Source organism: Ammospiza caudacuta, chromosome 6, assembly GCF_027887145.1.
Source record: "Ammospiza caudacuta isolate bAmmCau1 chromosome 6, bAmmCau1.pri, whole genome shotgun sequence".
Classification (NCBI taxonomy): Eukaryota; Metazoa; Chordata; class Aves; order Passeriformes; family Passerellidae; genus Ammospiza; species Ammospiza caudacuta.
The window spans coordinates 30,509,200-30,535,244 of NC_080598.1; the positions used below are offsets into that span (position 1 = coordinate 30,509,200).

Consider the following 26,045-nt stretch of genomic DNA (forward strand, 5'->3'; position numbering starts at 1 on the left):
GATTGGATTGTATATAGAAATTGATACACGAAGGCACAGTGTATACAACGTTCTGAATTCTAGGCTTCAGAAGTATATTTGCAGCACTGTCTTCCCCTTTTGAAGAAGTGCATTTCTCATTTAACCACAAGAATTCTACCAGACTAAGCAAGGGCTGAACTGTTCCCCTCAGTAAAAGTGTGAACCTAACTCTTGTACTTAATGAACACCACAAGCACCTTATTTTAGGAGCAGTTTTTGAGTTATGAATCCTTGCCTTGCATGAGTGCCATGGAAGCTTTTGCTGTTGGTGTTCTGCTTGGTTGCTTTAGGTAGGTGTTTAAATTTGGGGAGTCAGGATTTCATGTGCATCACTCTTCAGAGCTTCTCTGTCAGCTATTTTATGTAACTGTGTGCTCCCACTAATACTTATTCCTGGATGTAATGCTTCAGTTGCTGTGGAAAGATGTTAAACAAGTAATGTGGATTTGTGTTTTCCATTTTGAAGTGAATACCCATCTTTCTCTGAATCTGTGTCCAAAATATTTTCCTCTCACAGGCCCTTTCATTCATCTTTGCAAAAGCTCAGGTTTTCCACAGCATTATTTGTCATGATAGTGGTTGACCCAAAGAGGCTAAATGTGTGTTTGGTGCTTATTGGCAGTATTCTTTTTTTCTTCTTCTAGGACGTGAAAATCTGAGAGATGAACAAACTACGGCAAAGCTTTAGGAGAAAGAAAGATGTCTATGTGCCAGAGGCCAGCAGGCCCCATCAGTGGCAGACTGACGAAGAAGGCGTTCGTACTGGCAAGTGTAGCTTTCCTGTTAAGGTAAGAGTTACTGCCCTTCTTTTGGATATCCATGAGGTGCTCTTGCCACGAATTGTTATTTGGGTTTTTTTGGCAAGCATAAACCAGGGACATGCTTCATTACACACTGACCTATTTTACAGTTGGCTCTCATTGCAAAGGATGTGGCTTTTTTCTTAAAACCAGATGGCTCATGTAACAAATGCCTTGGAAAACCAGTCTGAGATATCCTACGTTATTATCTAGTTGAAATAAATCATGTAGCTTGGTAGAGGAGTAATATAATATTTGTCGTCATTTTTCTGGAAAATCACAAATTATAGACCTATTGGATTGCATGAAAAGGTACTCAGTTCTCCCTGTTATAAGTGTAGTTATGATTACAGTTTGACTTGTAAGGTAAGTGGTGGGCTGTGCTTAAAGTAATCTTTCCTCCCTCTCAATAATTGAAAATATTTTCAAGTAACACCTGGGATTTCAACCAGTGCATGAGGTTAGAAGCACCTGCTAACTCTGAGAATGCCTCTGTGCTATGATCCTATGTGTGTGTATTACTGACTATTAATGCTTATGAAACTGAAATTACCTTTTAAAATTCTGGTAACTCATTCCAGATTATCAGAGTATTATAAATAGATATTTTCTTTTGTGTCCAATTCTCCTTCCTCTTTATTTAAGAAACAATAATTTAATACTTTAGAATAGTATTTACTATTAATAAATACCAGAATAAAAATAAATACAAAATTTAGGGTGGCTTGTTGCATATGCTTCTTTTTCTTCCTCAGGTACACTAATAGTAGATCTACAATAGGTTGGAATCAGATGATGCTTGAGGAAAGCTAATGGGTTAAATATCAGTGTACAAGGAGCACAGTCTATGGTTCTGACACCTATGGGCCTTCCATTAGGTTTTTCTCTGTATTATGCTTAAAGTAATTCTGTCTGATAGTTAAACATGTGATGTTGCTAGGTGGAATTCTTTAAACTGACTGTTGCATGTTTTTGTGAAGTTGTGGATTGGTAAGTATGAGGTAACTTTCACACGAGGTTAATGCCCTGCTTTACCCTACTGGAGTTGCTTTTGTCCTTTTACATATACTCAAGTGTATACAACATTTCTAGTTCATGGCTGCTGGCGTATTTTTGTCTTGAGTTATTTTTCTGCTAAGAGGAAGGAACTGTAATTCAGTTCTGAACAGAGATGGTGTTTTGCCAAAGCTTTGAAAGTAATTGCTCTGGGAAAGCTCAAACTTAGATTAAGGTTTAACACTGTCTAGGAGAGAACAGAGCTGTAAGTTTGAGGATGGTGATTTTTTCATAACTTAGGCATTACACAGGTTGAAAAGCAGAGTGCTCAATTTATAGGCATATAGTTTTATTCAGACTTTTCAGTCCTTTACTGAACACAAAGGATGTGAACCACTCCACACTGTTAAAAGACTGACTTTTTTTAAACTCTCAGTCAGGACTTGCACTTCTAATGACAAGTGCTTCCTGTATTTAAATGAACCATTCATCTATTCTGGGCACATGTACCCAAAGTCAAAAAAGGTTTTGGCCTATTCTGTGCTGAAAAGGCGTAGAAATGGATGAATCTTTACATCCTTGTCATCAAAGTGGGACTTAGGTGCACGCCTTAGTCTGCTTTTGATTGGAAATCACTGAATTAATTTAATTTGTTCTTTGGGAAAAATGCTTTTAAGGTAAATGTAAGGGACATTCCTTGATTTGGTCAGAATGGTAAGAGTATTAATATCTAAAGAACTTGCAATTAGGTGAAAACTTAAATTCAGAACAATTTAATATTATGAGGTGTTTTATCTTACTTGATTAGAATTTATTTTCCAATGTAGTGTACCTTGAAATGGACAAAGTGGAAATTTTTATAAGGCTTGAGATGCAGAGTGGGTGTTAACTGGTGTTGAATTGATAGAGACAGGAAGTGTGCCATTGTGAGGGAACAAGATAAACCAGATGCAGAGTCATCGCTCTAGTGGGTGGTACTGTATTTTGCTCACAGAAAGAATAGAACTTTGTGCTATTGAAGGAGAGTATCCTGTTACGCCTGTCTTGGATATTTTTTGGGAATTCATACATTCCAGGAAAAGTATGCAGTCTCCTATGTCCTTAAATATCTGATGGGGTGACTTTTCTTCCTGATGCTCCTCAGTAGAGTAGGACAAAGCAAGATATTTTGGGAAGAATGGTTAATGAATAGGAATGCATTCAAATAGGAAAGATGATGAATGTACCTGAGTTTTCTTTAAGTTTTGCAGTGGGAATTCCAAATTGGTCTGTTGTCTGTAGTGCAACTGCTGAACCACACCTGAATGTGTTGACAGAGCTGGGGAGGGAGTGCACAGGATTAGCCTGTTCTTACTTCTTATGATCTGCTTTGTCTGCTCTCTAAAAATCACCTGAAATTATTTGGAGTTCAAAGCATAACTGAGTAACAAGACCAGAATCTGGTCTTGTTTTCAGGGAGGATGAAGACTTCATCTGTACTCAGTAAAGACCTGAGAATTCTTAATAAATGTTGCTGCAGCTGTCCGTAGGATTTTCTGTTTGAAAGTAAAATTTATGAGACTAGTGTGGTAGCAGTCAAGCTGTGGGCTTTGTTACCTCTAATGCCTGCTATTTGATATAGGTAAGATGCTAATATACTTTTTTTTTTTGAGATAGACAGGAGGCTAGTGCAAACACGTAAGGGAACATTTGTTCTTGGTTTCTCTTGTAAAAAAAAAGATCTCTTAAATTGGTTTGGTTTTTAACTTCTTGCCGTTGGGCATTTATATTTTGCCCAGAGCTTGGGTCTTTGTAGAGTGCTACCACAGATTTATCCTTTTTTAGACATTACACAGCATTTGGAAGCGCTTTGAAAGTCATGTTGCAAATAGGATTTCATCCTGCCTTCAGGCTTCACTCTGTTAGTGTTGGACAGGGGCTCCAGTAGCTGCTTTTTTCTTGCACTTGGAGGATGCTGTACTGCAAACAGATTTAATGTTACTGAAAGGTTTTCTATGTTGGCGTGTTTCTTGAAGCTCTTCCTGCACTATGTCCACAGATGATCCTTATTGTTAAAGTCATTAAGTGTTCTGTTGGATTTTGAGCAAATCTGATACATCTATGGATCATCTTCCCTTTGAGAGAGAAGATGCTCTGTGGAAAGTACAGGCAAAATTCCTGTTACATTCCTTTATGTTGCTTTAAAATTCAGGGGAGTAGATTTGATCCACAGTTGCTTCTTCCCAGTGCTGTGCTCATAAATTTGAAGGTGGTGATAATCATGAATGAATACTGTTCCTTTTAGTCAATAGCATTCCTTTTTGTTAATAGTCTGTGTTTTTCTGCTTGTTGGTGGGGCTGTGTTACAGGTAGCCAGGTATTGATCATATTTTCTCAGTGTGTGTAGATGTAATTACAGATAGTTCTTCTCTGTGTTGGAAATCTAACCACACCTGAGGTGGTAACCTGACGCTCAAAGATAGGGCTGTGCAATGGCTGCTGGCTTTCCTGTAGTGCTCTTCTGTGTAAACTGCTTTGAATCCGCTAAAGTTAGATAGAAAGAAGGGCCAAGGAGAGACAGGTCCTGTCTGCAGAGGTATGGAAAGGATGTTAAACTTGTATTTAGAAAAGTGACTTGCAGACTTTTGGTATTCCATTGGTAACTTGAATGGTGTTGCTCTCCTAACTTTGGTGTTGTGGAGACATAATACCTTGCAGCTTTTATAGGTGTTCAACAAGAGTTGCCCCATTGTTAAATGTGGCACTGGTACATCTGTTGCAGTCTGTGCATAAGTCTGTTTTCAGGGACAAAATCTTTTCCACTGTCCTAAGAAACTGAAAGGTAAATACTATGTTTCAATAGTGAATCCTTCCTCTGAGAGAAAAACGGTACTAGATACATGTAGTACATAGGGATGTTAGATGAAGAGATTGTATTTAAAAGTATTTAGAAGTTGAATGTTCTAACAGACATTACAGCTGTGCTTATCAGTACTATAATTTATTTATACACAATTTTATACATTAGAATTGTAACAAATGAAGTTCATTGACATACACATTTTCAAACTTGCTTTCTTGCTCCATACACTACCTCACTGAAAACGTGCAGCAGTTCTGTGGTATAATGACTAAAGTATTTGACACTAGGGCTTCTTTTGTGTGAAAAGCCTTTTCGAGTGTCCCTCTAGGTAAGTGGTTTTCATTCATACAAATGCTCTTTGGAGTAACTGGTCTGTGAAATTTATATCGGAAAAATTAGGTCATTTCCTTTTACCTAAGAGAACTAAACAAACAAAACATTTGCAAATTCTTGGTGGTTCTGACTAAAAGGATGTGTTAAACAGAATATTAACAGCTGGGTACTACCTGGTGTTCTAGAAGATGCAGCAGTTCTGTGTATCTTAGATTATTTAATTAGTTTTGTTCTGTTGTTTCTATGTTCTTGGTGGCCAGTCTCTTTTGACCTTAAGGCATCTAAGGCTGCTGTTGTATATCACCTGAAGTTTACTTGTGTTTTTTAATTCAACCTAGAAGGCTAAAGATGTTGATGAAAAAGCTGGTGTGGAAGAGTAACAAACCACATTTCTATCTCTGGCATCCAGGGTTTGCTGCTGAGTACCTGTTATCATTGGAGTTAGCCTTTGCACTGAATTTGATTTCTGTGTTAGTGTTGACAAATAACAATTGTATGGATACAGCTGTACTTGCGTATATAAAAGAATTGACTTTACAGAACAAGTACTCTTGAACTGTTTCCTGTCTAACCCTTGCTTTTATGGGAGATGTTTGGAAGACACTGCATTGTTTTGTGTTCAAGAAGAGGCAGAAGGATAGGCAACAGCTGGCACAAGCCCTGTGGAGTATCCTCACTGGGACCTGTGAATGTCAGTTCTCATCCCTGGGTCCCTGTGTTTAGGTTGTTGGGCCATACGTGGCACTGCTGAAACCACCATCGGTAGGAGCTAGGCCATTTCAGTCATTTTGCTTTGTGTTCTCACAGCCCTCGTGGCTGCCCAGGTGTCCTGTTTGGTTTTGGAATTTGCATATTGAACTTTATTGCTTCAGGTCAAATTTATAAATCTCATATTAAAAATAACTTCTTATATTTAATAAGTTTATAAAGACAGCTTGCATTCTGTTTCTTCAGGTCAGAAAGACTGGTACCAGCACAGGTGACTGTGGCTTTTGTTTTATGTCTTAAATGCACTTCTAGTTTGAAATATTAGCTGTGAAAGAATTTACCAGTGTGATGCTGAAGTGCCTTTAAGTTAAGCATGTGAAAGCCTGAGGTACTTGAATAGTCTTTGGAAACTATGTTAAGTATTTTTAAGAAGTCAGTGTGACAAAGCTGCTGATTTCTGAAATGTTGTGCAGCCTTACACATTAAACACTAGAAATCTCTACCTATGAAGGCATGAACTGATGTTAGCAGTGAGCAGTAATCACACCTATTGAATGCTAACCCTCAGCAAGCAATGGTACACTTAAAAAATCCTGCAGCATTTAACATCACAGGAAAAAGGCTGGAAGTCAGCTAATTATAAAAGATGGTGATTATAGTGGAAGGTGTGACGCTTACCCCCAATATTTTCCTGTGCATTTCTGTCATGGCTAAAAGGAATGTAAGGTGATCCCTAATTTTTACACGTTTTACCCTAGTGTCCAACCCTTAGTTTTGTTTGAATGGCCTTGCAAACAAAAAGTTTTAAATGAAGCCTCTTGCTGAGTTTTAAAAACCTCCAGTCTTTGGCAAAGGTGAAATTCTTAAATAGTTTTGTAAACTTCAGGTTGTTTTAAAGATAGGACAATTAAAATTGTTTGGATTGCCTTGCAGAAATATTTATTTTAAATGTTATTTAGGTGTTGGAAATCAAAAAGTTCTCATGGGGTTATACTTTTTTATTCTGTTTTTTAAAATTAGGAGATCCCCAGTGTTGTACATGGAAACTGAATTTTTTGCAGGAGTTGAAGAAAAGATACAGTGGACACCTGTGCAGTGTGTGTATAACACTTCATGCTATCAACACTTGATTTTCCTTTATATTTTCTTTTTTTTAAAGAAAGTTTTAAATGGTTGTCTGTTCCTGGCAAAATAGGAATTGCACATCTGAGCATAGAGTTGAAGACCAAAGTCTGACAGTACATATGTGAAGCTGTGAGGGACTAGGAGAAATAGTGTGTTTAGCTGCATCAAGGGAAATTTAGGATATGCATTTGCAATAACAACTCAGCAAAATAATATCCCTTTCTAAAGTGACACATGCAAACTACAGGGTAGAAGGTCTAGCCTTCTGATCTCCAGTTACAGAAATGTCATAATACTTCAAGGCTGACTTCTCTGATGTAGATGTGGAAGTAGATCCTGCCCTGAAGCAAGTGCTGTCCTACATAACCTTCTGAGTTCCCTCTCTGCCTCATTTTAGGGATTTATAAGAAAATGAAGAATATAGCATTTGTATATCCTGCACTGAGCTTCTTTATTGCATCTTCAGTATTCCTGACTCACAATGTTTTTTTCTGTTGGCAATAATAAACATCATGTGAGAACCAGTACGTGAAATGCTCAGTGTGGCTCTTAGGTGGGTGAGATGTAAAAAATAAAGAGAACTACTGGTATAGGTACTGCTTTAGATTCTTTTGATTCTCATTATTCAGAGACATTTAGCAGTCATAGCTGCTACAGTTCCCTGTTTTGGGGAATTTAACAGGTTGGTGAGACATTTTGATTTCTGGTGGTGTGTGTAGCATCCTAACTAACCTATTGCTTTGACTAAGCAAAATTAAACTTTGTTGATGCTTAATCATAGAGTTTCTGTTTGTGCTTCTACAGCTTTGTCTGAGCAAACATTTTTTTCAAACAAAAAAATTTAGAAAGCAGGAGCATGGGTGTGAGAGGAGAGAAATAAAATATTGAACATTGGAATGTAAATCTTAGAAGTCAGTGGAAAAGTAGCTCAGCTTTAAGATGTATCCAGGATTTCTGGATTTAAGCTTATGTTTGCTTGCAAGACAGCATTTCATTCTGAAACTTTGGTGCTCAGGCTTTAGTTCTTGAGCAATGCCAATTCTAGAAGCATGTCTGCACATGCAGGTGTCAAGTAGTCAGTCTTACTGTTGCAAATAGTACACCAGAACTTTCACAGAGGAAGAAAGAGGAATGTCGTTGCCTCTAGGAAAAATACCAAAAAATGCTGGTGTGCTTCTCTTTATGACAGCTTGTTTCCTAGCACAGGACACCTTGGCCAAGACTTCAAGTAAACTCATTTCCTGTGTCCATCTAGTTTCAAAAGTAAGCCAAAGAACCTAATCTGTTACTGCAAATAAAGCAGTGCATGTGAACATCTGCTGATACAGAGGGAACTTCAATTATTTGTGTAGCTGAGTCTGTTTCAAATAGAAACTGTAAAAGCATATTACCAGACTTGAGCAAACAGAATTGGCTTGAGTGTCCAGGTTGAAGGGGCTGTGGTGAAGGATCTTTTTGCCAGCTGTTATTGTTGAACTTTGAAATTTTGAGAACTGAGTCAGCCAGTATTCGAGAGAAATGAAAACAAAGAAGATCAGGGCAGTATTGCTTGTACTAGGACACAGATGGTGTTTTATTTCTGACCTGGTGTATCAGCCCTTGATGTTTTAGTAGGAGCAATTTCAATAGCATGTATTGTGAGAAGACAGTAGGAAAACTTCACCAGAAACACTTGATATGGTAACTTGAGTGGTTGGTTTTTAGATGAAGTTGGAAAAGTTTAAAATGTTGAAAAAGAATACATTTTCGCAAGCACTTTTCAAATTCTAAGCATACTTTGCTGTGTGCCAGTTTAACTTGTTTCTGTGTCAATTGCTTTATGTTTGGTTTGAGATTGGTACCAAACAGCATCTTCAGTGAAAGAGAACATGAAAATCAGTGATGAAGAGGGAAATTTTTTTTTTGTTTCTGTTTATTTGCTGTACCATAATCTCATCTTCTTATTGCTAAAAATGTTAATGTAAGCAGTGCTTCTATTTAATAATGTTTGCATTAAGGACTTTTCCTCAACAGCCTCTGAAAGTATTTTATTTGGATTAGAGCTTTTATGTTATGTTACTCTGTATGTGGGCTCTGCCCACATGGATTTTAGCTTTCTGTAAAAGCACTGGTGGGTAATTTCTGGTATAACGATTAAATCTCTTACAGAACAACTTATGTCCAAGAACTGCTGATGTCATGACTATCATTCACTGGTTGCTATGGAAATTAAGTAGGAGTACATTCAATATTAATACTGCATTCCTGCTAAGTGCATTTTCCTGATGGAAAAGTACTCACTTTCTCCAGGAATGCTACAATCCCTGTCACAAGAAATGCTCTTTGCAAATATGTCAGAGGTACTCCTTTCCTTACCGTTTTCAAAGTCATCATCCACCACCGTATGACTTGGGCAGTTCTGTGGGTTTCTGTGTACCCAGCACTTAGGTGTCCCAGTCCTTGGGTGTTCACATTATCCTTTGTGATAATGTGCTGTCATGGATTTGCATGAGATTTTACTTATATAGGACAGTTGCTGCCCAGGCACTTCAACAGTATTTTTCTTCTCCTTTAGTTTGAAAGGGAAGTTCCTTTCAAATATCCTGAAAGGTTGTGTATAGAAGTGTGGGATTTGTGTATCTGCTTTAAAGTGGTTTCCATGTAATCCTTTTCTAGTGATGCAACAACAGAGTTTAACAATAGTTTATTTTTCTGATAGTCCTGAATTCTGGTATTTAACTTTCATTTCTGGCTCTAACTAGTAGCTGCATTTCCTTTATTAAATTTTGAAATGTCACTCATAAAATGCTGCTGCATTAGTAAGTTGAGCTAATATTTCAAATTTAAGGCTACGTTGAGATAGATTTACAATTTAGCACTTCTGTTTAAAATAGAAACTTTAGAAGAGGTTTCAGTTTTGACAGTCTCTTGCCAGTCTTCTTGAGGAAATATTTTTGTCTTCAATTACAGTCCATTAAAAACCAGATAAATATTGCAGCACTGGTAAAATACAGCAGCTGTGTATATCTACTCTTAGACTGATGAAGCTTGAAGACTTGGAAGGGGACCTGCTGCTTAAGGGGCATTTGGCTATGAAGAGGACCACAGTGTTCTGGTTATAGAATTAAAATTTATTTTTACAGGAAAGAAAAGTATATTGGCACGTGTAAGCAATTAACACACCACCACTCCATCCCAGAAAAGTTAGAAACCAAAGCAAGAAGAATTTTGAAATTGCTGTAAGATGTTCAGCACTAGTGCTAATGTTGAGCTTTTGGCTTCTGCAGAACTGGCTTCTGCAACGGCAAGAACAAGGTTTTTTTCCTCCTTGTATGAAGAGCTAGAAGTGTAACATTTAAATGCAAACAAAGTACCTTTTGTCCTTTATATCATAAAGAAGTATTGTGTGAGAGTGTAATTTATTTTAAAATTCAGAATTGATTGATGCTCAATGAGGTCTGTGGATTATACCCCTTTGGTGTGGATAGATGCACTTGATATGTGTAATAATGTCTCCATTCACAGGAGTGGAAGCAGTATTGAAAACTGCAGCTAAACTTGCTGTCTCCAGCAGCAGTGGCATGACTGATTGTTGGAAGTTGGAACATGGGACTTGAATAGAGGTTTGGCAACACAGGGGAGAATGGTTGTCTGTTTTGCAGTGTGACATGAGGCAATATTTACCCTGTTCCATTTCTCCCTTTTCCAAGCAAAAGGCAGGTTGCCAAGTACAGGGGCTGAATGGTTTGAATCTTCAGTTGGAAACATTCTGGCTACACTGAAGTAAATGAGATATCTGAAAGTTACCCTCTATATGGATGATACAAATGGTCATGCAAACTAGATGGTTTGTTCCTTACACATATTTTTTTTTCTGTCCAGTACAGACCTCAGACTTGCTTCTGTCTATATCACTCTCTTCTTAAAGAGAAGTTGCTAAACTCAGAACTTTCTCATGACAAATGTATAACAGAATTTCTGCATCTGGAACTTCTCCCAGAGAAGTCATGGCACAACCGAGTAGCTGATGATGTACATATGTACTTCCAGACACACAGTAATTGCATCTTTAGTTGTTACTGTTTGTGTATTTTTAGGATTAAAATGTTCTGCTTCGTGCTCTGGAGAAATGAAGATCTTGCGCAAGTGTTCAGCAAGCTCAACTGAGGGAGTACAGTTGCTGTTTTGGCAGCTCCAGCATTCAATTATAAGGCTTCAGCCTCACAGAGCTCATTTTGAAAAAGCTCTAAAGAGTCAGATCTTTTATTTACCTTCTAATTTCAGTGCAATTTATTTTTCAAGCTATTCTCCAGCTGTGAGGGCTGATTTAAATGAAATTCTTCCCAAATTGTTCAATCCACATTTAACTCTGCTTAAAAAATGCCACATAGTGAGATTTAATGCTAAAGCTCTCTGTCACTTAAGATATTGTAAATCTTTCAGCAGTTTAATGATATATAGAGCTTCCTCTTATGGAGCATCTTGCCTTGCATGAAAAAACCTCAACTTTCCAGTTTCTATTAAGTCTTTGAAACAATCTTGATTTTTTCCATATAGTTGAATCTCTGAATCTGAGGGTGCTTCAGTATGGTACTGTGAGGGAAATGGTTTTTTGTCCAAGTCTAGTATCCTAATTAATGAAAGAAAATCTAGGAGATCTCAAATAACTCATGACAGAATAGTCTGTTATAAAGTGCAACTTCTTAAAAGGTTATTAAACTTGTGTTTACTACTGCATTAAGTGACACAAGCATTGATTCTTGTATCATATTTTAAAACCACTTATTCGCTCTCTAGCTAGCCTAGAATCTAAACGCTAAATTGCATACAATTCTTACAATGGCAAGTAAATTAGGGTAAGTTTCTTTCACCTATAGCTCTCACTACAAAACTTCAGAAAGATTTTCATAGTTTCTCTGATTTTATTCAAGAGTTAAGTACTTTGAATAAGGATATGGATTTTTCTGAGAGAACACTTCCTTTCACTAAAAAAAAACAACCCTATGATTGGATAAAGCAGAGAATTTGGAAAAATTAAAGCTAAAAGTTTGAGTGTCAAATTATCCATGGTACCCTGAACACTACATTTTTGACATATATTTCTTGCAACTGGTTTCTCTATAGACTAATATTATTCTAGGTTATAAATTCAAAGGCTTTGAAGCTTGACGTTTCTATTCACTATTGTGTTGCTAAGGGGTTTAAGTAGAGCTTGGTAAGATGAATCTGTGGAAAACAGATTTATTTTTTTAACCCCTCTTTGTAAGAGCGATGAATGTCTCAGTGTCCACATAACAACCTGTTGTTGAAATGAAGGGAAACAGTTTTGGTTTACAGTTTTGAAAAAGGGCTGGGCAAATTTCTCATATTTGGATATTACCATGCAAAAATATTTGGTCATCTTACTGTGTAGTGTAATTTGGTTTTCAATAATAAATACATTTATCATTATTAAAAAATTAATTTTCACCATTGTCTTGATATTGATGTAAGGTTTTCATGCTATGCTAGTAAAAAAAATTACTAAAGCTGATGATGAATAAGCAGGAAAGCACAGTTTTCAATACTTTATTTTAATTATTAATTTTATAGTTACGTATTTTCCCCTGAGTAAGGAAATTCTGTCTTTTCCTCCAAATTTCTAGTTGTATTGTGCTTTTCTGCTGATGCTGGTGCCCCCATAGATATACACAGTCAAATCCCCAAATGCAGGTTTAAAAGAAGGCTGGCAAAGTGCTGGTCTATTGCAATGTCTGTTGCATCAGCTGTACTGAGATGAATTCAGATCCTGGATTCATCAAACTCCCAGGAGTTTAAGGAGCTGCTATTAACCTTTTCTCCCCATATTCTTTCCTGCAGTACTTGGGCCATGTCGAAGTGGATGAATCCAGAGGAATGCATATCTGTGAAGATGCTGTGAAGAGGCTGAAATCTGTATGTATATTTGTTTAATGGGAACGTTGGCTTTGGGGCTGTAAGTGTTACTGGAAGAGGTCTGTTTGGAGCTGTGCTCCAGCTAAAGACTGAACTTTTGACCCGTGTTAGGAGAACAGTTGGCCGGTTTGAGAGCACTGCTGCTCTTGGGGGGACGTGCTAATCTGATGATGAGAGGGAGAGTTACAACTGTTCTTTCTACTTGCAGAAACTATTTGCAAAACAAATGTGTAAAAATTCTCTGTGACCTTTCAGGCTAAGTTGGTACCCACATGGGACTTCAGCCATTGTTTTTTAACAGCTTCTCCCTCTCTCTCTTTTCTTCTCCCCCTCTCTCTCTTTCCCTCTGTTGCCTGCCACTTTAATAGTGACTTAATTCACCATTATTATACAAAATATTACTTGTTTTAGGATGCTTTTTTTTCTAATGCACTGCAGCATTGTAGTCATGCATGAAATAATCCGGCTTGCATCTGCTCAAAGTGGCCTGAAGGCTGTCTAATTCTGACATGTCATGAAGTGGGCTGCTCTTAGTTTGGCTTCTGTGAACGTTTGCTCCTGTAAATGGCACTCGTTCAAAGCTCTTTGTATTTCTGTGGCTCATTTGAAGAGGTCTTGTCATCTCTTTCCTGCAGTAATAATACCACAGAATCCTGTGGAAATAGCAAACTCCAGAAAGGCAGTGATCAGTCTGTCAAGGAACTGAGGCTTTAACATCATCGAAAAGCACAGGAGAAAGGACATGAAAAAATGGAATTTTTAGTAGAGATAGAGAACTGCAGTCCTTGTCATTACTTCTCTTGTATGTTTTATCTACATACATTCTTCAGTATGCATGTAGTGGAAGAAACTCTTGTATTCTTGAAGCTCAACAAAATCCATCAAACAAGTCCATTAAACCCTTCTACTGGTTTAAAATATGTGCCTTAAAATATGTGCCACTGGACATCCCTTTCCTCATCAAGTCTGAGAGCTCAAACAGTTTCCATCTCAACCTGTTTTTTCCCTTCTTTCTAGCACACAGCAGAGCATTATAGGTTGTCTTTTCTGCCTTCTGTTGTGCTGTAAAGTTTGTGAATTGGTTTAATGCTCTGATTAAAATCAAGTCTTTTCATTCTTTTCTTTCTCAGCTAATGTATAGTAACCTGTTCAAGCTGCATCCCATCTGTTCCCATTCAGTCTGCAGTGATTAGTGATTGATTTTTATTAAAAAGGGCTACACAAAATATAAATGAGTTTCTTTGTTCTGTGGATTTAGTTTACGTACCTAAAAGTGCAAGTACTGACCACATAATCAATTGCATCCGTTTTTGTCTCTGATTTTTTATGATTTTCTCAGAATACTTTCTGTTAGCACACCAAATAGCACTGCAGTATCTACTTTGTGCTACTTCTCTCATTCTCTTCCCTGGGGAGCTATGCTGTGAAGTAGCTGTTCTCTAGTTTATAAAAATCTTACACGAGTCAGCTAAGTGTAGCTAAGATTATAATTAATGAGACACACTAAAAGCATAGCACCCAGTTTCTTCTGTAATCTGGATTTCTAGGACTGTGAATTTTGATCACATGAATTACTGATTCAAACATCAGACTTGGATATTTAACTTTTACAGTTAGTCAGCATTTTCTGAAAGTAAATAATTAGATTTCCTTAATTCATGTTATGTCATTATGCCAAATTGTGGATGGCATGAATTTATCCATTTTCTTAAATTAACATTTTTCTTCAGATAGTTTTGATTTCTTCTGCTGTTTGATATCTATGTGTACACCAAATACAAATGTGCATATCTTAAAATTGCTATTTATCTGCTTTATCAGTGTTGGAAGTTGAGAAGTGAAGGTGAAATTCTCTTTGTGCCCCAAGAGGAAGATTCAGATTACCGAAATTACTTTGTGTGCTTTAGTTGCTAGACTCTATCAGATGCAAGGTCCATTTGGAGCTGCTCCCTGCAATTCAAGTCCTGCCCCTCACCCCCAGTATGTGGGTTTGAAAGCACGGGCATTTCTTTAGGACATCACCATTACTGGAAGCTCTGTTCTGTACAAGACACTCTTAATTTAGCAGAAGCCAAACACTGGGTGATATCTCAGCATGTGAGGAATGTGATGATTAAACAGTTTGTTCTTCTGGTAGTCCCTCGCTTTCACATTATTTAGTTATTTTGATGGGCTTTCTCTTGGTTTTGAGAGAATTACAAGTTTGAGCTGCTGTGCTTAAACTGAAAGACTGGCTTAGGGAAATTTGACTTCACTTTTAATGTGGTTAAATGACATTGAAGTGTATGTGGGCTATTTTAAACTTTATTCTCTGCATGTAAGGTGTAGGTTTTATAAATCCAGTCAATAAAAATTAGAATTGTTGAAATATTTGTATCCTGTGGCTTCCAAAAATTAAGTTCTGTCTGTCTTTTCTTATTCTAATAGATATATTTTCACCTCTTAATTCTTGCTGTACAACAAGTTGGCAATTTATTTGGGGAACTGAAGACTCTTCCTTTGTAGGACTGACTACTGGGTTTTAAAAGATTTTGTGGGATTTGCTAAGAAGAATATAGAACAGTGTTAATCTTGACTTTAGGAATAGTTTAATTACTGCTTTACTTTTTGAAAGATGCAAACAAGTATCTTTGTCTCTTTATTGTGGGAAATAACTTTTCAGGGATTTTTTTATTACCTGCTCCTTTAATGGGTGTAATTGTTTTTGAGCGCTGCATCTTGCAGAACTTGAAAATAAGTGATGGTGATCATTTTATTCAGACATTGCTTAATTGACAATAGAGTACAAGAAGCCACTTTTAGCTCAAGAATCCCTCATCCACACTGTACTCTGTTGTTACAGTTTTATAGCTCTGAAACTGCACACCAACAATACTGTAACTTTGTCTGATGAAATGACATCACAGTCTCATTAATAGATTAAAAACCCCTCATATTTAGCTATTAGTTTACTATTAACATGGGTTTATATTATCAACAGAACTTGTATTTTTCCTTAGTAGAGTATTACCAATGTAGTTTACATTGTTCCCTTAGTAGAGATACATTGCTAGCTTTGTATACATTTAATATCTGATTAGATTCTTGTAGATGGACATGAAGCTCTAAATGGTTTCTTCAGAACCATTTAACTGAATTTAAAATATTTAGTGCCAACTGGAAAGCAGCTTTAAGGGCCTTGTTAAGTGTATTTGACTCAGGTGTGGGAACATCATCAAAGAAAAAAGTGTACTCTCTCATGTCATATTTTGATTTTAAATCAGCTTTAGCTTGTAGTATTGGTTTCTAACTTGCCACTTTTTGTTTTAAATTATGCATTTGTTTTAATATATGTTCTTGTTTTAGCAGGTAAAGAGACATAATTTAATATTTTAAAAAATGCATTAGTTACCTCTAAACTACATTAACTTAGTGTTGTTTAAAATCCATTTTGCATGATGCCTTTTCCATTAACCTTGTCTAGTTTATTTTAAAAAATAATCTTGTTTAACAAGCTTTTTTCTGAGAGCAAAATTAACCATCACCTAAAAATGAGGTAGCTTCTGGTGAATCTCTTTAGCTTTTGCTGTCTTTAAAAAGCTGTTATTTAGTGTAATGCAATAGTCATCGCTCAACTTGGCAGCAGCATCCAACCCCTTCTCATTATGCACACTACATTGTGATTAATCCATTAGTTCCCCTCCTAGTGTTCACCATATCCTGTCCAAATACATAACTGTTCCTGCCTCCAAAAGTGCTTAAGCTTTTCAGCTGACTGAGCTTGGAGATGTTCTTTATACAGTGTCTGAGTTGATGTGAGTATGTCCGGGCGACAACGGATAGAACAAGAGGACACAGTCTCAAGTTGCGTCAAGCTAGATGTAAGTTAGAAGTAAGAAGGAAATACTTCACAGAAAGAGTGGTCAGAAACTGGAATCATTTACCCAGTGAGGTGGTAGAGGCATCATCCCTTGAAGAATTTAAAAAAAGACTGGATGTGGCACTTGCTGCCATGATCTAGCTGAACAGTTAGAACATCGGCTGGACTAGATGATCTTATAGGTCTCTTCCAGTCTTGAAAATTCTGTGATTCTGTGATACTTGGTAAAACGTTCTGCAGAAGGACATGGGGCAGAGAGGGACACACCAGCAGGGCCAGGAAATGCAAAGCTGAGATGGACACTCCCTCCTTAACTTGGTGTTTCCTGGCAGTTGTTGCCTTGCATCAGAACCATAGCTTTGAGTTAAATATAACCTTGTTTATCAATCAATTCTTCAGACACTGCCTCAGGGTATTTGTGGCAATACTTTAATATAGCAGTATCAGTGATGAACAGGTTGGAATTGCACAGTGTAAACGTGAGGTCAAGGGCTGTCACAGAAACACTCCCTGTCTCTTCTGCAATTCACCTCCTCCTCATTACTGCTATACCAGAGCTTTCTTACAAGGGAAGTAATCTGGAAAGACAGCAGGAGCAGCTCTGTGCTTCACGCCGGCTTCCCTCACGCAGAGCAGCATGTGGCTGTGCTCACAGAGCAGCAGGCCTGGTGAAGTGTCCTCTCATGTAGTTTACTTTCCACCGTCTGGTAACAAAATAAAGCTAGTAAACTAAACTGCATGCAAATACGCTTAAAATTGTGTGCTGGCTTTTTCTTAACGTGAATTGGGCAATCGGTATAATTGCTTTCCTGAAGAAATTTAGGAAATTGTAGTTCAGCCTTTGGTATCTTTGCACTTGCCTAACTGTCTCTGCCTGCCTGAGCTGGTTTTAAAGGCTGCTCAACCTATCAATTCAGAGTTGTAGAATGAATAACTAGTATTTGTATAACTATTGCATAAAGCCTTGGAAGGCTTTAGAGAAAGAGGTCTCATTTGTATTTGAGTTCTACCACAAGGTTACTGTGAAGTTCCTTGCTTTTCAGAGAAGACTGCATAAGATGTGAAGCTTGAGAGTAGCATGTAAACCAGAGCAATAAAAAAATGGAATAAAATGCAGCAGTACTTACCCCTGCTTTATATCAGCCATACATGCTTCTACAACATACAGAACATTAGCTTTGGGGAAGAGTGGTCAATACAGAGCAAATTAGCCTGCAATTCTGGAGTTAGAACCTTGCATTTCACAAGAGCCTGTGCAGTATTTTACTTGTTTAACCATCATGTCTGCTGCCAAGTTTGGTTTATAACCTAACCAAAAGGGACTAAACAAGGGAGAGTGAAAATAAAGTAACCACTTTGCATGAAATTGGGGCTGAGGTTTTCTTCTTTCCACCAATTTCAGGGCAGTAGCTTGTTAGAATTGTGTGTGTGCCCTTTGATCTGCATTTTCATAGGATTATTTTCACATTTGCCTGTCGCACCTTCTCATGGATAACTCTTAAAACCCCTTCCTTTCCCTCCAAACCCTATTCTTGTGTGTGCTTGTTGGTTTGAAACCCTGGGACATTTTAGCTACCTACAGTAATAGCGCTCGACTTGTCCCCCCTGTTCCTCCAGGAAAGGAAGTTCTTCAAAGGCTTCTTTGGAAAAGTAAGTTTAATGCCTTGTTTGTGCTTGCACTATAAGGAGTTACATCCCTGGTATAGCACTGCCATAAAATCAGGGTGTTGAGAGTGCCTTAATCCATTTCAGAATATTTGCTTCTAAAACAGGCTTGGAAATATTTTGATCAAAGAATGTGGTTTCAAAAGTAATCTGAAACAGAAACTTAGATATCTGTGGACTGTATCAGAAATCCAGTGTTCTGAAGTGATTTGGCATTCCTGAAAAAAAAATGAAAATCTTAACCCTTAAACTTGTGCCAACCTACCTCACTTGGGCAAATACCTACAGAACAGTTGAGGTCTGTGCTGTATAAGTGCCTCATGCCCAGCTGCCTGGCAGCATGAGTCGATACCCAAATGTTAGCACTGGGAGAAAGCAGTGTGCCATCTCTTAAACCTTCCTTTTTTGAGCACAGTCCCAATTCAAAGGCATGTGAAGATGAGATCAGGCGTTCACTTACTATGTTTTCGTAATGTCAGCTCAATCTCCAGTTTCTGTCATTGCTCTTGTTTTCACAAGAGGACAATGTCTTAGATGAGAAGGGGGAAGCAGCTCTGTCCTTATGCAGAATGTGCTGCGCTGGTGGCTGGGTGGTTTTGTTCCCACTGCCTACATTTCTGCAAGGCAGAAAGATCACACTCTCTTTTACCTCTCATCTGTTTCCTACCTCTGTGTTTAAAATTCCTGTAAAACCTTTTAATCCAGCTTTCATATGAAGTTAATCTAAGATAATGACTTCTGAAGTATCTTGATAAAATGAAACTTTGCTTAAATAGAAATTAACAGGTTTGTAATGTTCAAATACATGCTGAAGTCTTTTGAAGCAGATTATTCTCTGGTCATGAATTAGTTTGGGCTTTACTTGGGGAGTAAGTAAGGTTTTTTCAGCTGATCCTTTATCACCATTCACTCAAATAGTGATAGATGTCACGCAGGGACATCTGGTTCTCCAGTTCTGGTGTCTTCCTGTGATGTAGGAGAGCACATATCTAAGTGTAGTGGTGATGGTGAGGGGCTAAAATACAGAAGATGGCAGATCTGTCAGATTAATGAGAACAGTCCTGTGTGCAAATCAAATCCTAGAGCTGGAATCTAGAAAGACCAAACCCAAAGTGCTAAATTGGAAACAAACACAAAGCTCCCACCTCAACCTGATCAGATATGTTAGTTTTCTCTCTGCTTGTTGGTACTAACTTAGATTAGGGTACATAAGAAAGCAAAGATGTAAAATGAAAGGTATTTGCATAGCACTTAGGTAAAAATCTTTCTTTGACTTTTTAAATTATTAAAAATGCCATCTTCCCTATTACATCTTGGTTGATATTTAATGACGTCTGGTACTTCACCACAGCATTTTAGATTTCTTTTCTCTTGTATTATAATATTTTGACAAAGAAGGACCTACTTCTACTTCAGCCTGTGAATTTCATTAATTAGCACTGAAACCACTTAAATCCATAGTGTTTAGATATCCCCACAGTAGCAGTGTGGCAGTGCCTTTATTACAGCTTTGGCCTACAACAGGAGCCTACATCTAGGGAAATCTGCAGAAAAAGGGACAGCTGTTCTCTTATTAATAATTGAGAAATACTAATAACTCTAATATCTTTTGGCTGTCTCATCTATAATTTCTCCCCAAGTGCCTTGCATTGGGATTAATATAATATTCCAAACTGCCGAGCTATTTAAAACACACCAGCAGCTTTCAGAAAGTCAGTCTAGACATGTCTGCCACTTTCCCTGTCCATATTTTTCTCCTTGTAAAATGTAAATACGATGGATTTGTTTCTGGAAATATTCAAGTGGTTAGTATTGAAAATGCTTTTTTAAAATTTTAAATAAAAATGAGATGTCTGTTGATAGCTCCAGGATAGGCTTTTGTGCTTATCGAATAAGCTGCCTTTTTAGGCAGCTCCTTTTAAAACTCAAACTTTTCTGTTGTAAATGAGTATTGATGATCTTTGTCATGTTTTGCCTCCACGGAGCGTGTGTATGTCTCATCACACAATGTTTTATACAGAGTCTCAAATGAAGATTTTTCTTTATCTATACCTTAGGCTCCAGATATATCTTAGAGCCGTGTCCAAGTCCCAGGATAGGATAAAATATAATAGGCAGAAAAACTAGAAACAAAGGTAAAATATTTTAACAATGTGTTATTGGGCAACTTCTGTTCTGGCATCCTTAATACTTTGTGTTCCACCTTAGGATAGAGCAAGGTATCAAAGTAGCTAGTTTTTGCTGGGTTGATGCCCATCTCTAGGGCACTGCCAGTTTGTCAGAGGGGTTTCTGTCATGCCTGGCCTGCCATGGACCTGCTTTGTTCTCCAGCCTCGTTGTGTGTTAGGATAAGTGCCCACCTGTCCTCCTGGAGACCTCTGAGGACTCTGAAATGAGTGCAGATAATGACTCCCGTGCTGGAGCAGATAACTGACCTTCCCAGAAGGGCTGAGCCAGGACGTTTCTAGGAGTGCTGACTCAGCACTGGCAAATCAGGCTCCCAGGAGTCAATGCCGCATGTGGCTCTCCTCAGGCAGGACTGTCATCTAAAAGCTGTAAAATATAAAGACAAGTTACAGATCTGGATGTCTAGATGAGTCCCTTGGTAGCAACATTTCAGAGCGTCCTGTTCCAGTGGATATTGGCCACTTGCTTTAAACAGTTCTGTTTGGAGTTGCCTGTACCTCCCAGGATTTGTTACACAAGCTGTGATCCTGTGTTAGAGTTCACTTCCCATGCAGTATCTTGCAGCTGCTCTGATCTTTGTCCAGTATGTGCCAATAGTGCAATGCTCCTATCTGCTCTGTAATCACTGTTTGCTTGGCATATCCCACCCGGAATGGAGTAGTACTTTGATTTGTATGTCCAGTAGGAACTGGATTGGAGGAGTATGTTCCTTCATACATCACTGGTAGGCACAGATAAGCTGAGAATTCAGAAAATGTAAAAATCATTCATTGTCCAGCAGTAGTAGCAGTGGGTTTGGGGTATAGACTCTAGGGATAAGCCCTTTCAAAGCACTGCATCCACCATAAATATAGAAGAAGGAATTGGGAGATTAAAGTAAGTTTGCTACACTAAGAAAAAAAGAAAACTCTTTGGTTATCTTGCATGTGGAACCTAATGTTTCAGTGGGAAAAGAGAGTGTAGGAAGCTCTTCAGCCTTCTCATTTTATTCTGAGAAACATGAATTTCATGTGTTAACTATTTCTAAATCCTCATTTGGTAAAATAGCAAGTGAGGAGTAGCTCTGCTGAAGATCAGCATTGCTTTATGAAGTACCCAGCTCAGTTAAACTCGGCTTCAATACAAGCTCCAGGAATTGTCCACAGTTTCTGTACAAGATTTTTATTGTTTGCTGGGGAAAGATGTGTATCTCTTAATCTAATGATGGCAGTCTAAACAAAGCAGTTACCTGCAGGCATTATCCTCTCTTCATTGTTTGTATTTGCTTGAAATAAAGATTTTCAAGACTTATGGCTTACAAACAACCAATACTCTTTTTAAAACAGTTCAAGGAGAAAGACCATTTATTTTGGAATTAATAGGGACTTTCAGGCTGTGGAAGCTAGCTGAGCATTGAAAAGACAGACTATATTTTGTGGGTATTGATACTGCCTCTTAAAACAAAATATTAGAAGTGCCTTTTATATGCTGCAATATTTTCTAACACATATGATGGTAAATTTAAGTGTATCTTCTGTTATGAATTGCACTCTTTCTGTTAGGCATTCCAGAATCTAAATTAAACATTCTCTGGGGTATCCAACAAGTTGGATGGTCATTTAGAAACTTGCTTCTGCAAGCACTTCTCTGTAGCTTGCTTTCATGCTGTGCTTATTTTCTCTCTTTTTTTCTTTAAATGCTCTTCTGTGCAAGTCAGTGCCATTCTCTGTTCCTACCAAGCTTTTTGAAAATGCTCAGGATGTCATTGCTGCTTCCGAAATTGGGACAGATAGTTCCTCCCCAAAAAACAAACAGAAGTTCTGCCAGCACCTTTTTGTTCACACTTGCTGCTTTCTCTGAGAATGAAACCAATGTGATATAATTGGAGAGTTTTCACTCCAAGATATTTCATTCTTACAGTGTTAAAATTGGTATTGCAGACTTGGAACATGCAGTAGCTTATGCCAGAATGTATTCTTGTTCCATTACTTGCTGTAAGAATATAAAGTATTCGCATCTGCAATAAACTATTAAAAAATTATAAAATAGTTTCAATTCTAGTTTGAAACCACTAGCTAAAACCCTTTCATATTTCCCCCCCCCCTGTTGCTTTCTTCACTCCCTGCAGTGATTTTCTGGTGGGTGCCATTAGTAACCACAAACTGTGTAAACCCAGTGCTTCAAAACACATAAAGAGAGTATTTTAATAACTGGCTAAAATAGGGGGATTGTGAATTAAAGTGACAGGCTAAAAGAAACTGTATTAGTTTTCTAGTAGTAGTTCTCTGTAACAGCCAGTAAAATTACGTTGACCTATTTTCTTTTCAACGAATTAGCTTCAGAAGAATATTGTGTTTGTACTGTTTTCTGTAACTTTCCCTTGAAAAGTAAACAGCCTGGAAAGAATCTGTAGTTTAAATGGCTTCTGAAGCCTTCCTGTGTTTCCCACTTTTACTCAGCCTCAGCTTGCAGCAGCTGAAAGTTCCCACAGTCAGGTTTTGGATAGGAGCCAGACCACTCTCCGCTGCGCCCGCCTGCCACACACCACTGCTTCTCCAGATACACACCCAAGGGTTAAGAAATCCTATTTTTATACCTCTCTCCCAAGATAAGACATTTAGGTCTTAATAAATTAGTGAAACATATTTGGGTGATTGATCTTAGCATTAAGCTTATGAGCTTAATAAGCTACACCGTAACTCATGATTTTGGGTTGCTTTTAACACTGGTTTAAGGTGATGCCATGATTCTGCCATGGGACTATTGGGGCAGAGGGTAGGGCTGGTGGAAATATCAGGTAAGAATTTTCCTATATTTAAACTTGTGCTGAAGAAGCTACCTGTGGTGTAACTCCTTATGAATGAGTGTCTTCTGACTCTAGTGGAATTCTTCACCCACTTGGTCAGTCTTGAATTCTTTACTGTCAGTGGATGTACACCTTACTTCTGCCTCACCTGTCCTGTGCCCTCTCCCCATCCCCACGATGTGCTGTTTCTGAAGTACTGGCTTTGGCTTGGTTCTCTTAATGTTTTGCAACTTGGATTGAGCTTTGGGCACCCTACTGACCATGGACTTCATCTACACTTAATGTTATAGTTCTTGAAGAGGGGAAGCGGGAGGCAATTGGCTGTTGGCATAAAACTGTTTTGTTTTCTTTCCCCTTTTTTTTTTTTTTTTTTCTTTTCTTGAAAGTCTGGGAAGAAAGCCGTCAAAGCAGTCCTGTGGGTTTCAGCGGATGGACTCCGAGTTGTAGATGAGAAAACAAAGGTTAGATTTCCCTGGGCAAAAGTTTAAATCTCTCTATAATAATGTATGTGCTATATCTTTAAATGGACAGCAATCTTTGTTACTGCAAATGTTGGTATTTGAAAGGAAGACTGAAGTGTGTAGTTTGGTTTAATAATTTCTTGTTTTGTAAACATATGTACACCTCCTAAGTTTTTTCCCAGTTAATTCCACGGTACTCTCAAGACACATTTTGTAAAATGTGGCAGGTGTAGCACAAGCTTGAAATATTTTTTGTTGCACCTACTGCAACAAGCATTGGTTTTTCTGATGACTTCTGTTGGCAGTGAACTTGAAGGGTCCCTGAACTTCTTTCTGCACCACTGCAAAAGGTTGCAATAGTAATGCATAAGCAAATTCTCATATATGTTTCAAGCAATATAATTTTCAGTGCATCCAAATCCTAGAATGGATCTGAATGAACAAGAGCTTCCAAAAATGCAATGAAGAGAGTAAATTAAATAGGGAGATTGTAGCTTCAGACCCAAACTAAATAGTAACTGCATATATCAAATATAATAATCTTTAATATCAAAAATATTGGTCTGAAGTGGAAAACTAATATATTTGTGGCATGATTCTAGATTGTTTTATATTTTTATTGTCAAATTACAATTTTTATTATGAATTAGCACGTGGTGTACCACCAAGACACATGTGTCCAAGTAAGAGCAAATGATTCTTGGTATTGTATAGATGTAGGCAATTAGAAATAAGAGCTTTAACTTGCAAGTGCACTAGAAATTTTAAAAGATGGCATGGCTGTGAGGACAATTTTAACTCTTGTCAGTGTGAAATAGTTTGTTTTATGTTCATATTAATTGACACTTTGGTCAACCTAAAAGATGATTTCTCCAAGCCAACACTGACAAACAGATGTAATTCATATCCCTCTGGAGCACAACTGCCTGTCAGATATCTGCTTGTGGTTAGACTTCTCCAGGGCTGCTGCAGTGGTATGGCTCATCAGAGCTAAAGTTGCTGCCTCTCAAGAATTCACTTTCTAATACAAACATACTGATGTGAAAGAATTCAGTCTACTGATTGCCTCATGTAAAAGTAATAATACTTGTATTATTTTTAGAAATGTTGCTGCATATATGTAATATTTTCAAATTGATTTTTAATAAGTTGTGCAGACTCTGGAGGTAATTAAAAGTATAGGATTTAAAAAGAAAATAAACTGTTGCCTCCTGGTGGTTGAATACATCAGCAGAGGTGCCAAGTACTAGTCACCAAGCAAATGAAATAATTTGGAAAAAGATACTAGAAACCTAATTTTTGATGAGGATGGCATAATCTTTAACTGTACTGTCTCCTTTTTAGAAACACTTCTCCCATCTGTGGGACTAAATAGGGAGCATTTGGTGCTACCAGTGCTGCTGGTGCTTTCTCTAGCATCCCTGCTTAGCTGACCGGGAGGGGAGTTTTGCTCTGTGTGTAGCAGCTGCAAGACTTTTCACTCTTGCAGACCTCTCCCCCAGGTTCCAGCATTGTGTTTTAATGACAGTGAAGACTTTCTGGTTGCAAGACTATGGAGCTGCTATGAAAATAAAATTACATGTGCCTCCATAGTCTAGCAGAGAGCTCGTAGGAATTCACTGGGTCCCAAAGATGGATGGTGGAGAATGTCATCTCTTCTTTTTGTTTTGTACTGGGAGCAGATTTTGAATGACAACTGATGACAAATAATTACAGCCTCATCAGGTTATCCCCTTTTTAGTATAACTCATTTTTGTGCCGTTACACCTGACAATGACTTGAGTTCAAGTGTTTGCTGCCGTATTTCCTCACATTTCTTGTATTTTGGGGGGGATTTTTTCCCTCTAGGATCTTATAGTTGATCAGACGATAGAGAAGGTTTCTTTCTGCGCACCAGACAGGAACTTTGACCGGGCGTTCTCGTACATCTGCCGAGATGGCACAACGAGGCGCTGGATCTGCCACTGCTTTATGGCTGTGAAGGACACGGTGAGTTCAGGATGGTCAGTGGGCAGCTCTCCCAGCTCTTAGCTAGAAATAAAGGGCAGGAAATGTGACTACCTGGGATAGTGTAGTATGTTGTGACTCCAACTGAGATATTACTTAGTCCTTGTAAATTATTTTAATTCTAATTCCCTGCATCTGAAATATTTGCCATCCCTCTGTCGTGCCATCTTATGGAGAGAAATGCTGCTCAGCCTGTGTGTAAAAGGAGTGCAGTCAGCCTCAGATAATCTCCAACAGAAGGGAACTACTCTTCTAAGAATAGACAGAAAATTTTCTCATTTGAAAATGTTTACAGCCAAAAACTGAAACAGCAATGACAGTTTTTTCCAGGATAAAATCATAG

General features: G+C 37.9%; 1 protein-coding gene across 7 annotated transcripts in view; it reads left to right on the forward strand.

Moving 5' to 3' along the window:
- Window positions 1-26,045, forward strand: part of NUMB (NUMB endocytic adaptor protein) — a 92,643-nt gene that overhangs the window by 56,897 nt on the left and 9,701 nt on the right. For 4 of the 7 annotated variants that reach the window (XM_058807309.1, XM_058807314.1, XM_058807310.1 and 1 more), the window contains 5 exons: window positions 666-809; window positions 12,664-12,738; window positions 18,170-18,247; window positions 23,621-23,695; window positions 25,544-25,684. In XM_058807309.1, the coding sequence (XP_058663292.1) occupies window positions 684-809; window positions 12,664-12,738; window positions 18,170-18,247; window positions 23,621-23,695; window positions 25,544-25,684 (495 nt within the window). In that variant the 5' untranslated portion in view covers window positions 666-683. The remainder of the gene's footprint in view (window positions 1-665; window positions 810-12,663; window positions 12,739-18,169; window positions 18,248-23,620; window positions 23,696-25,543; window positions 25,685-26,045) is intronic. The other 3 variants (XM_058807308.1, XM_058807312.1, XM_058807313.1) reach the window with 1 other exon arrangement.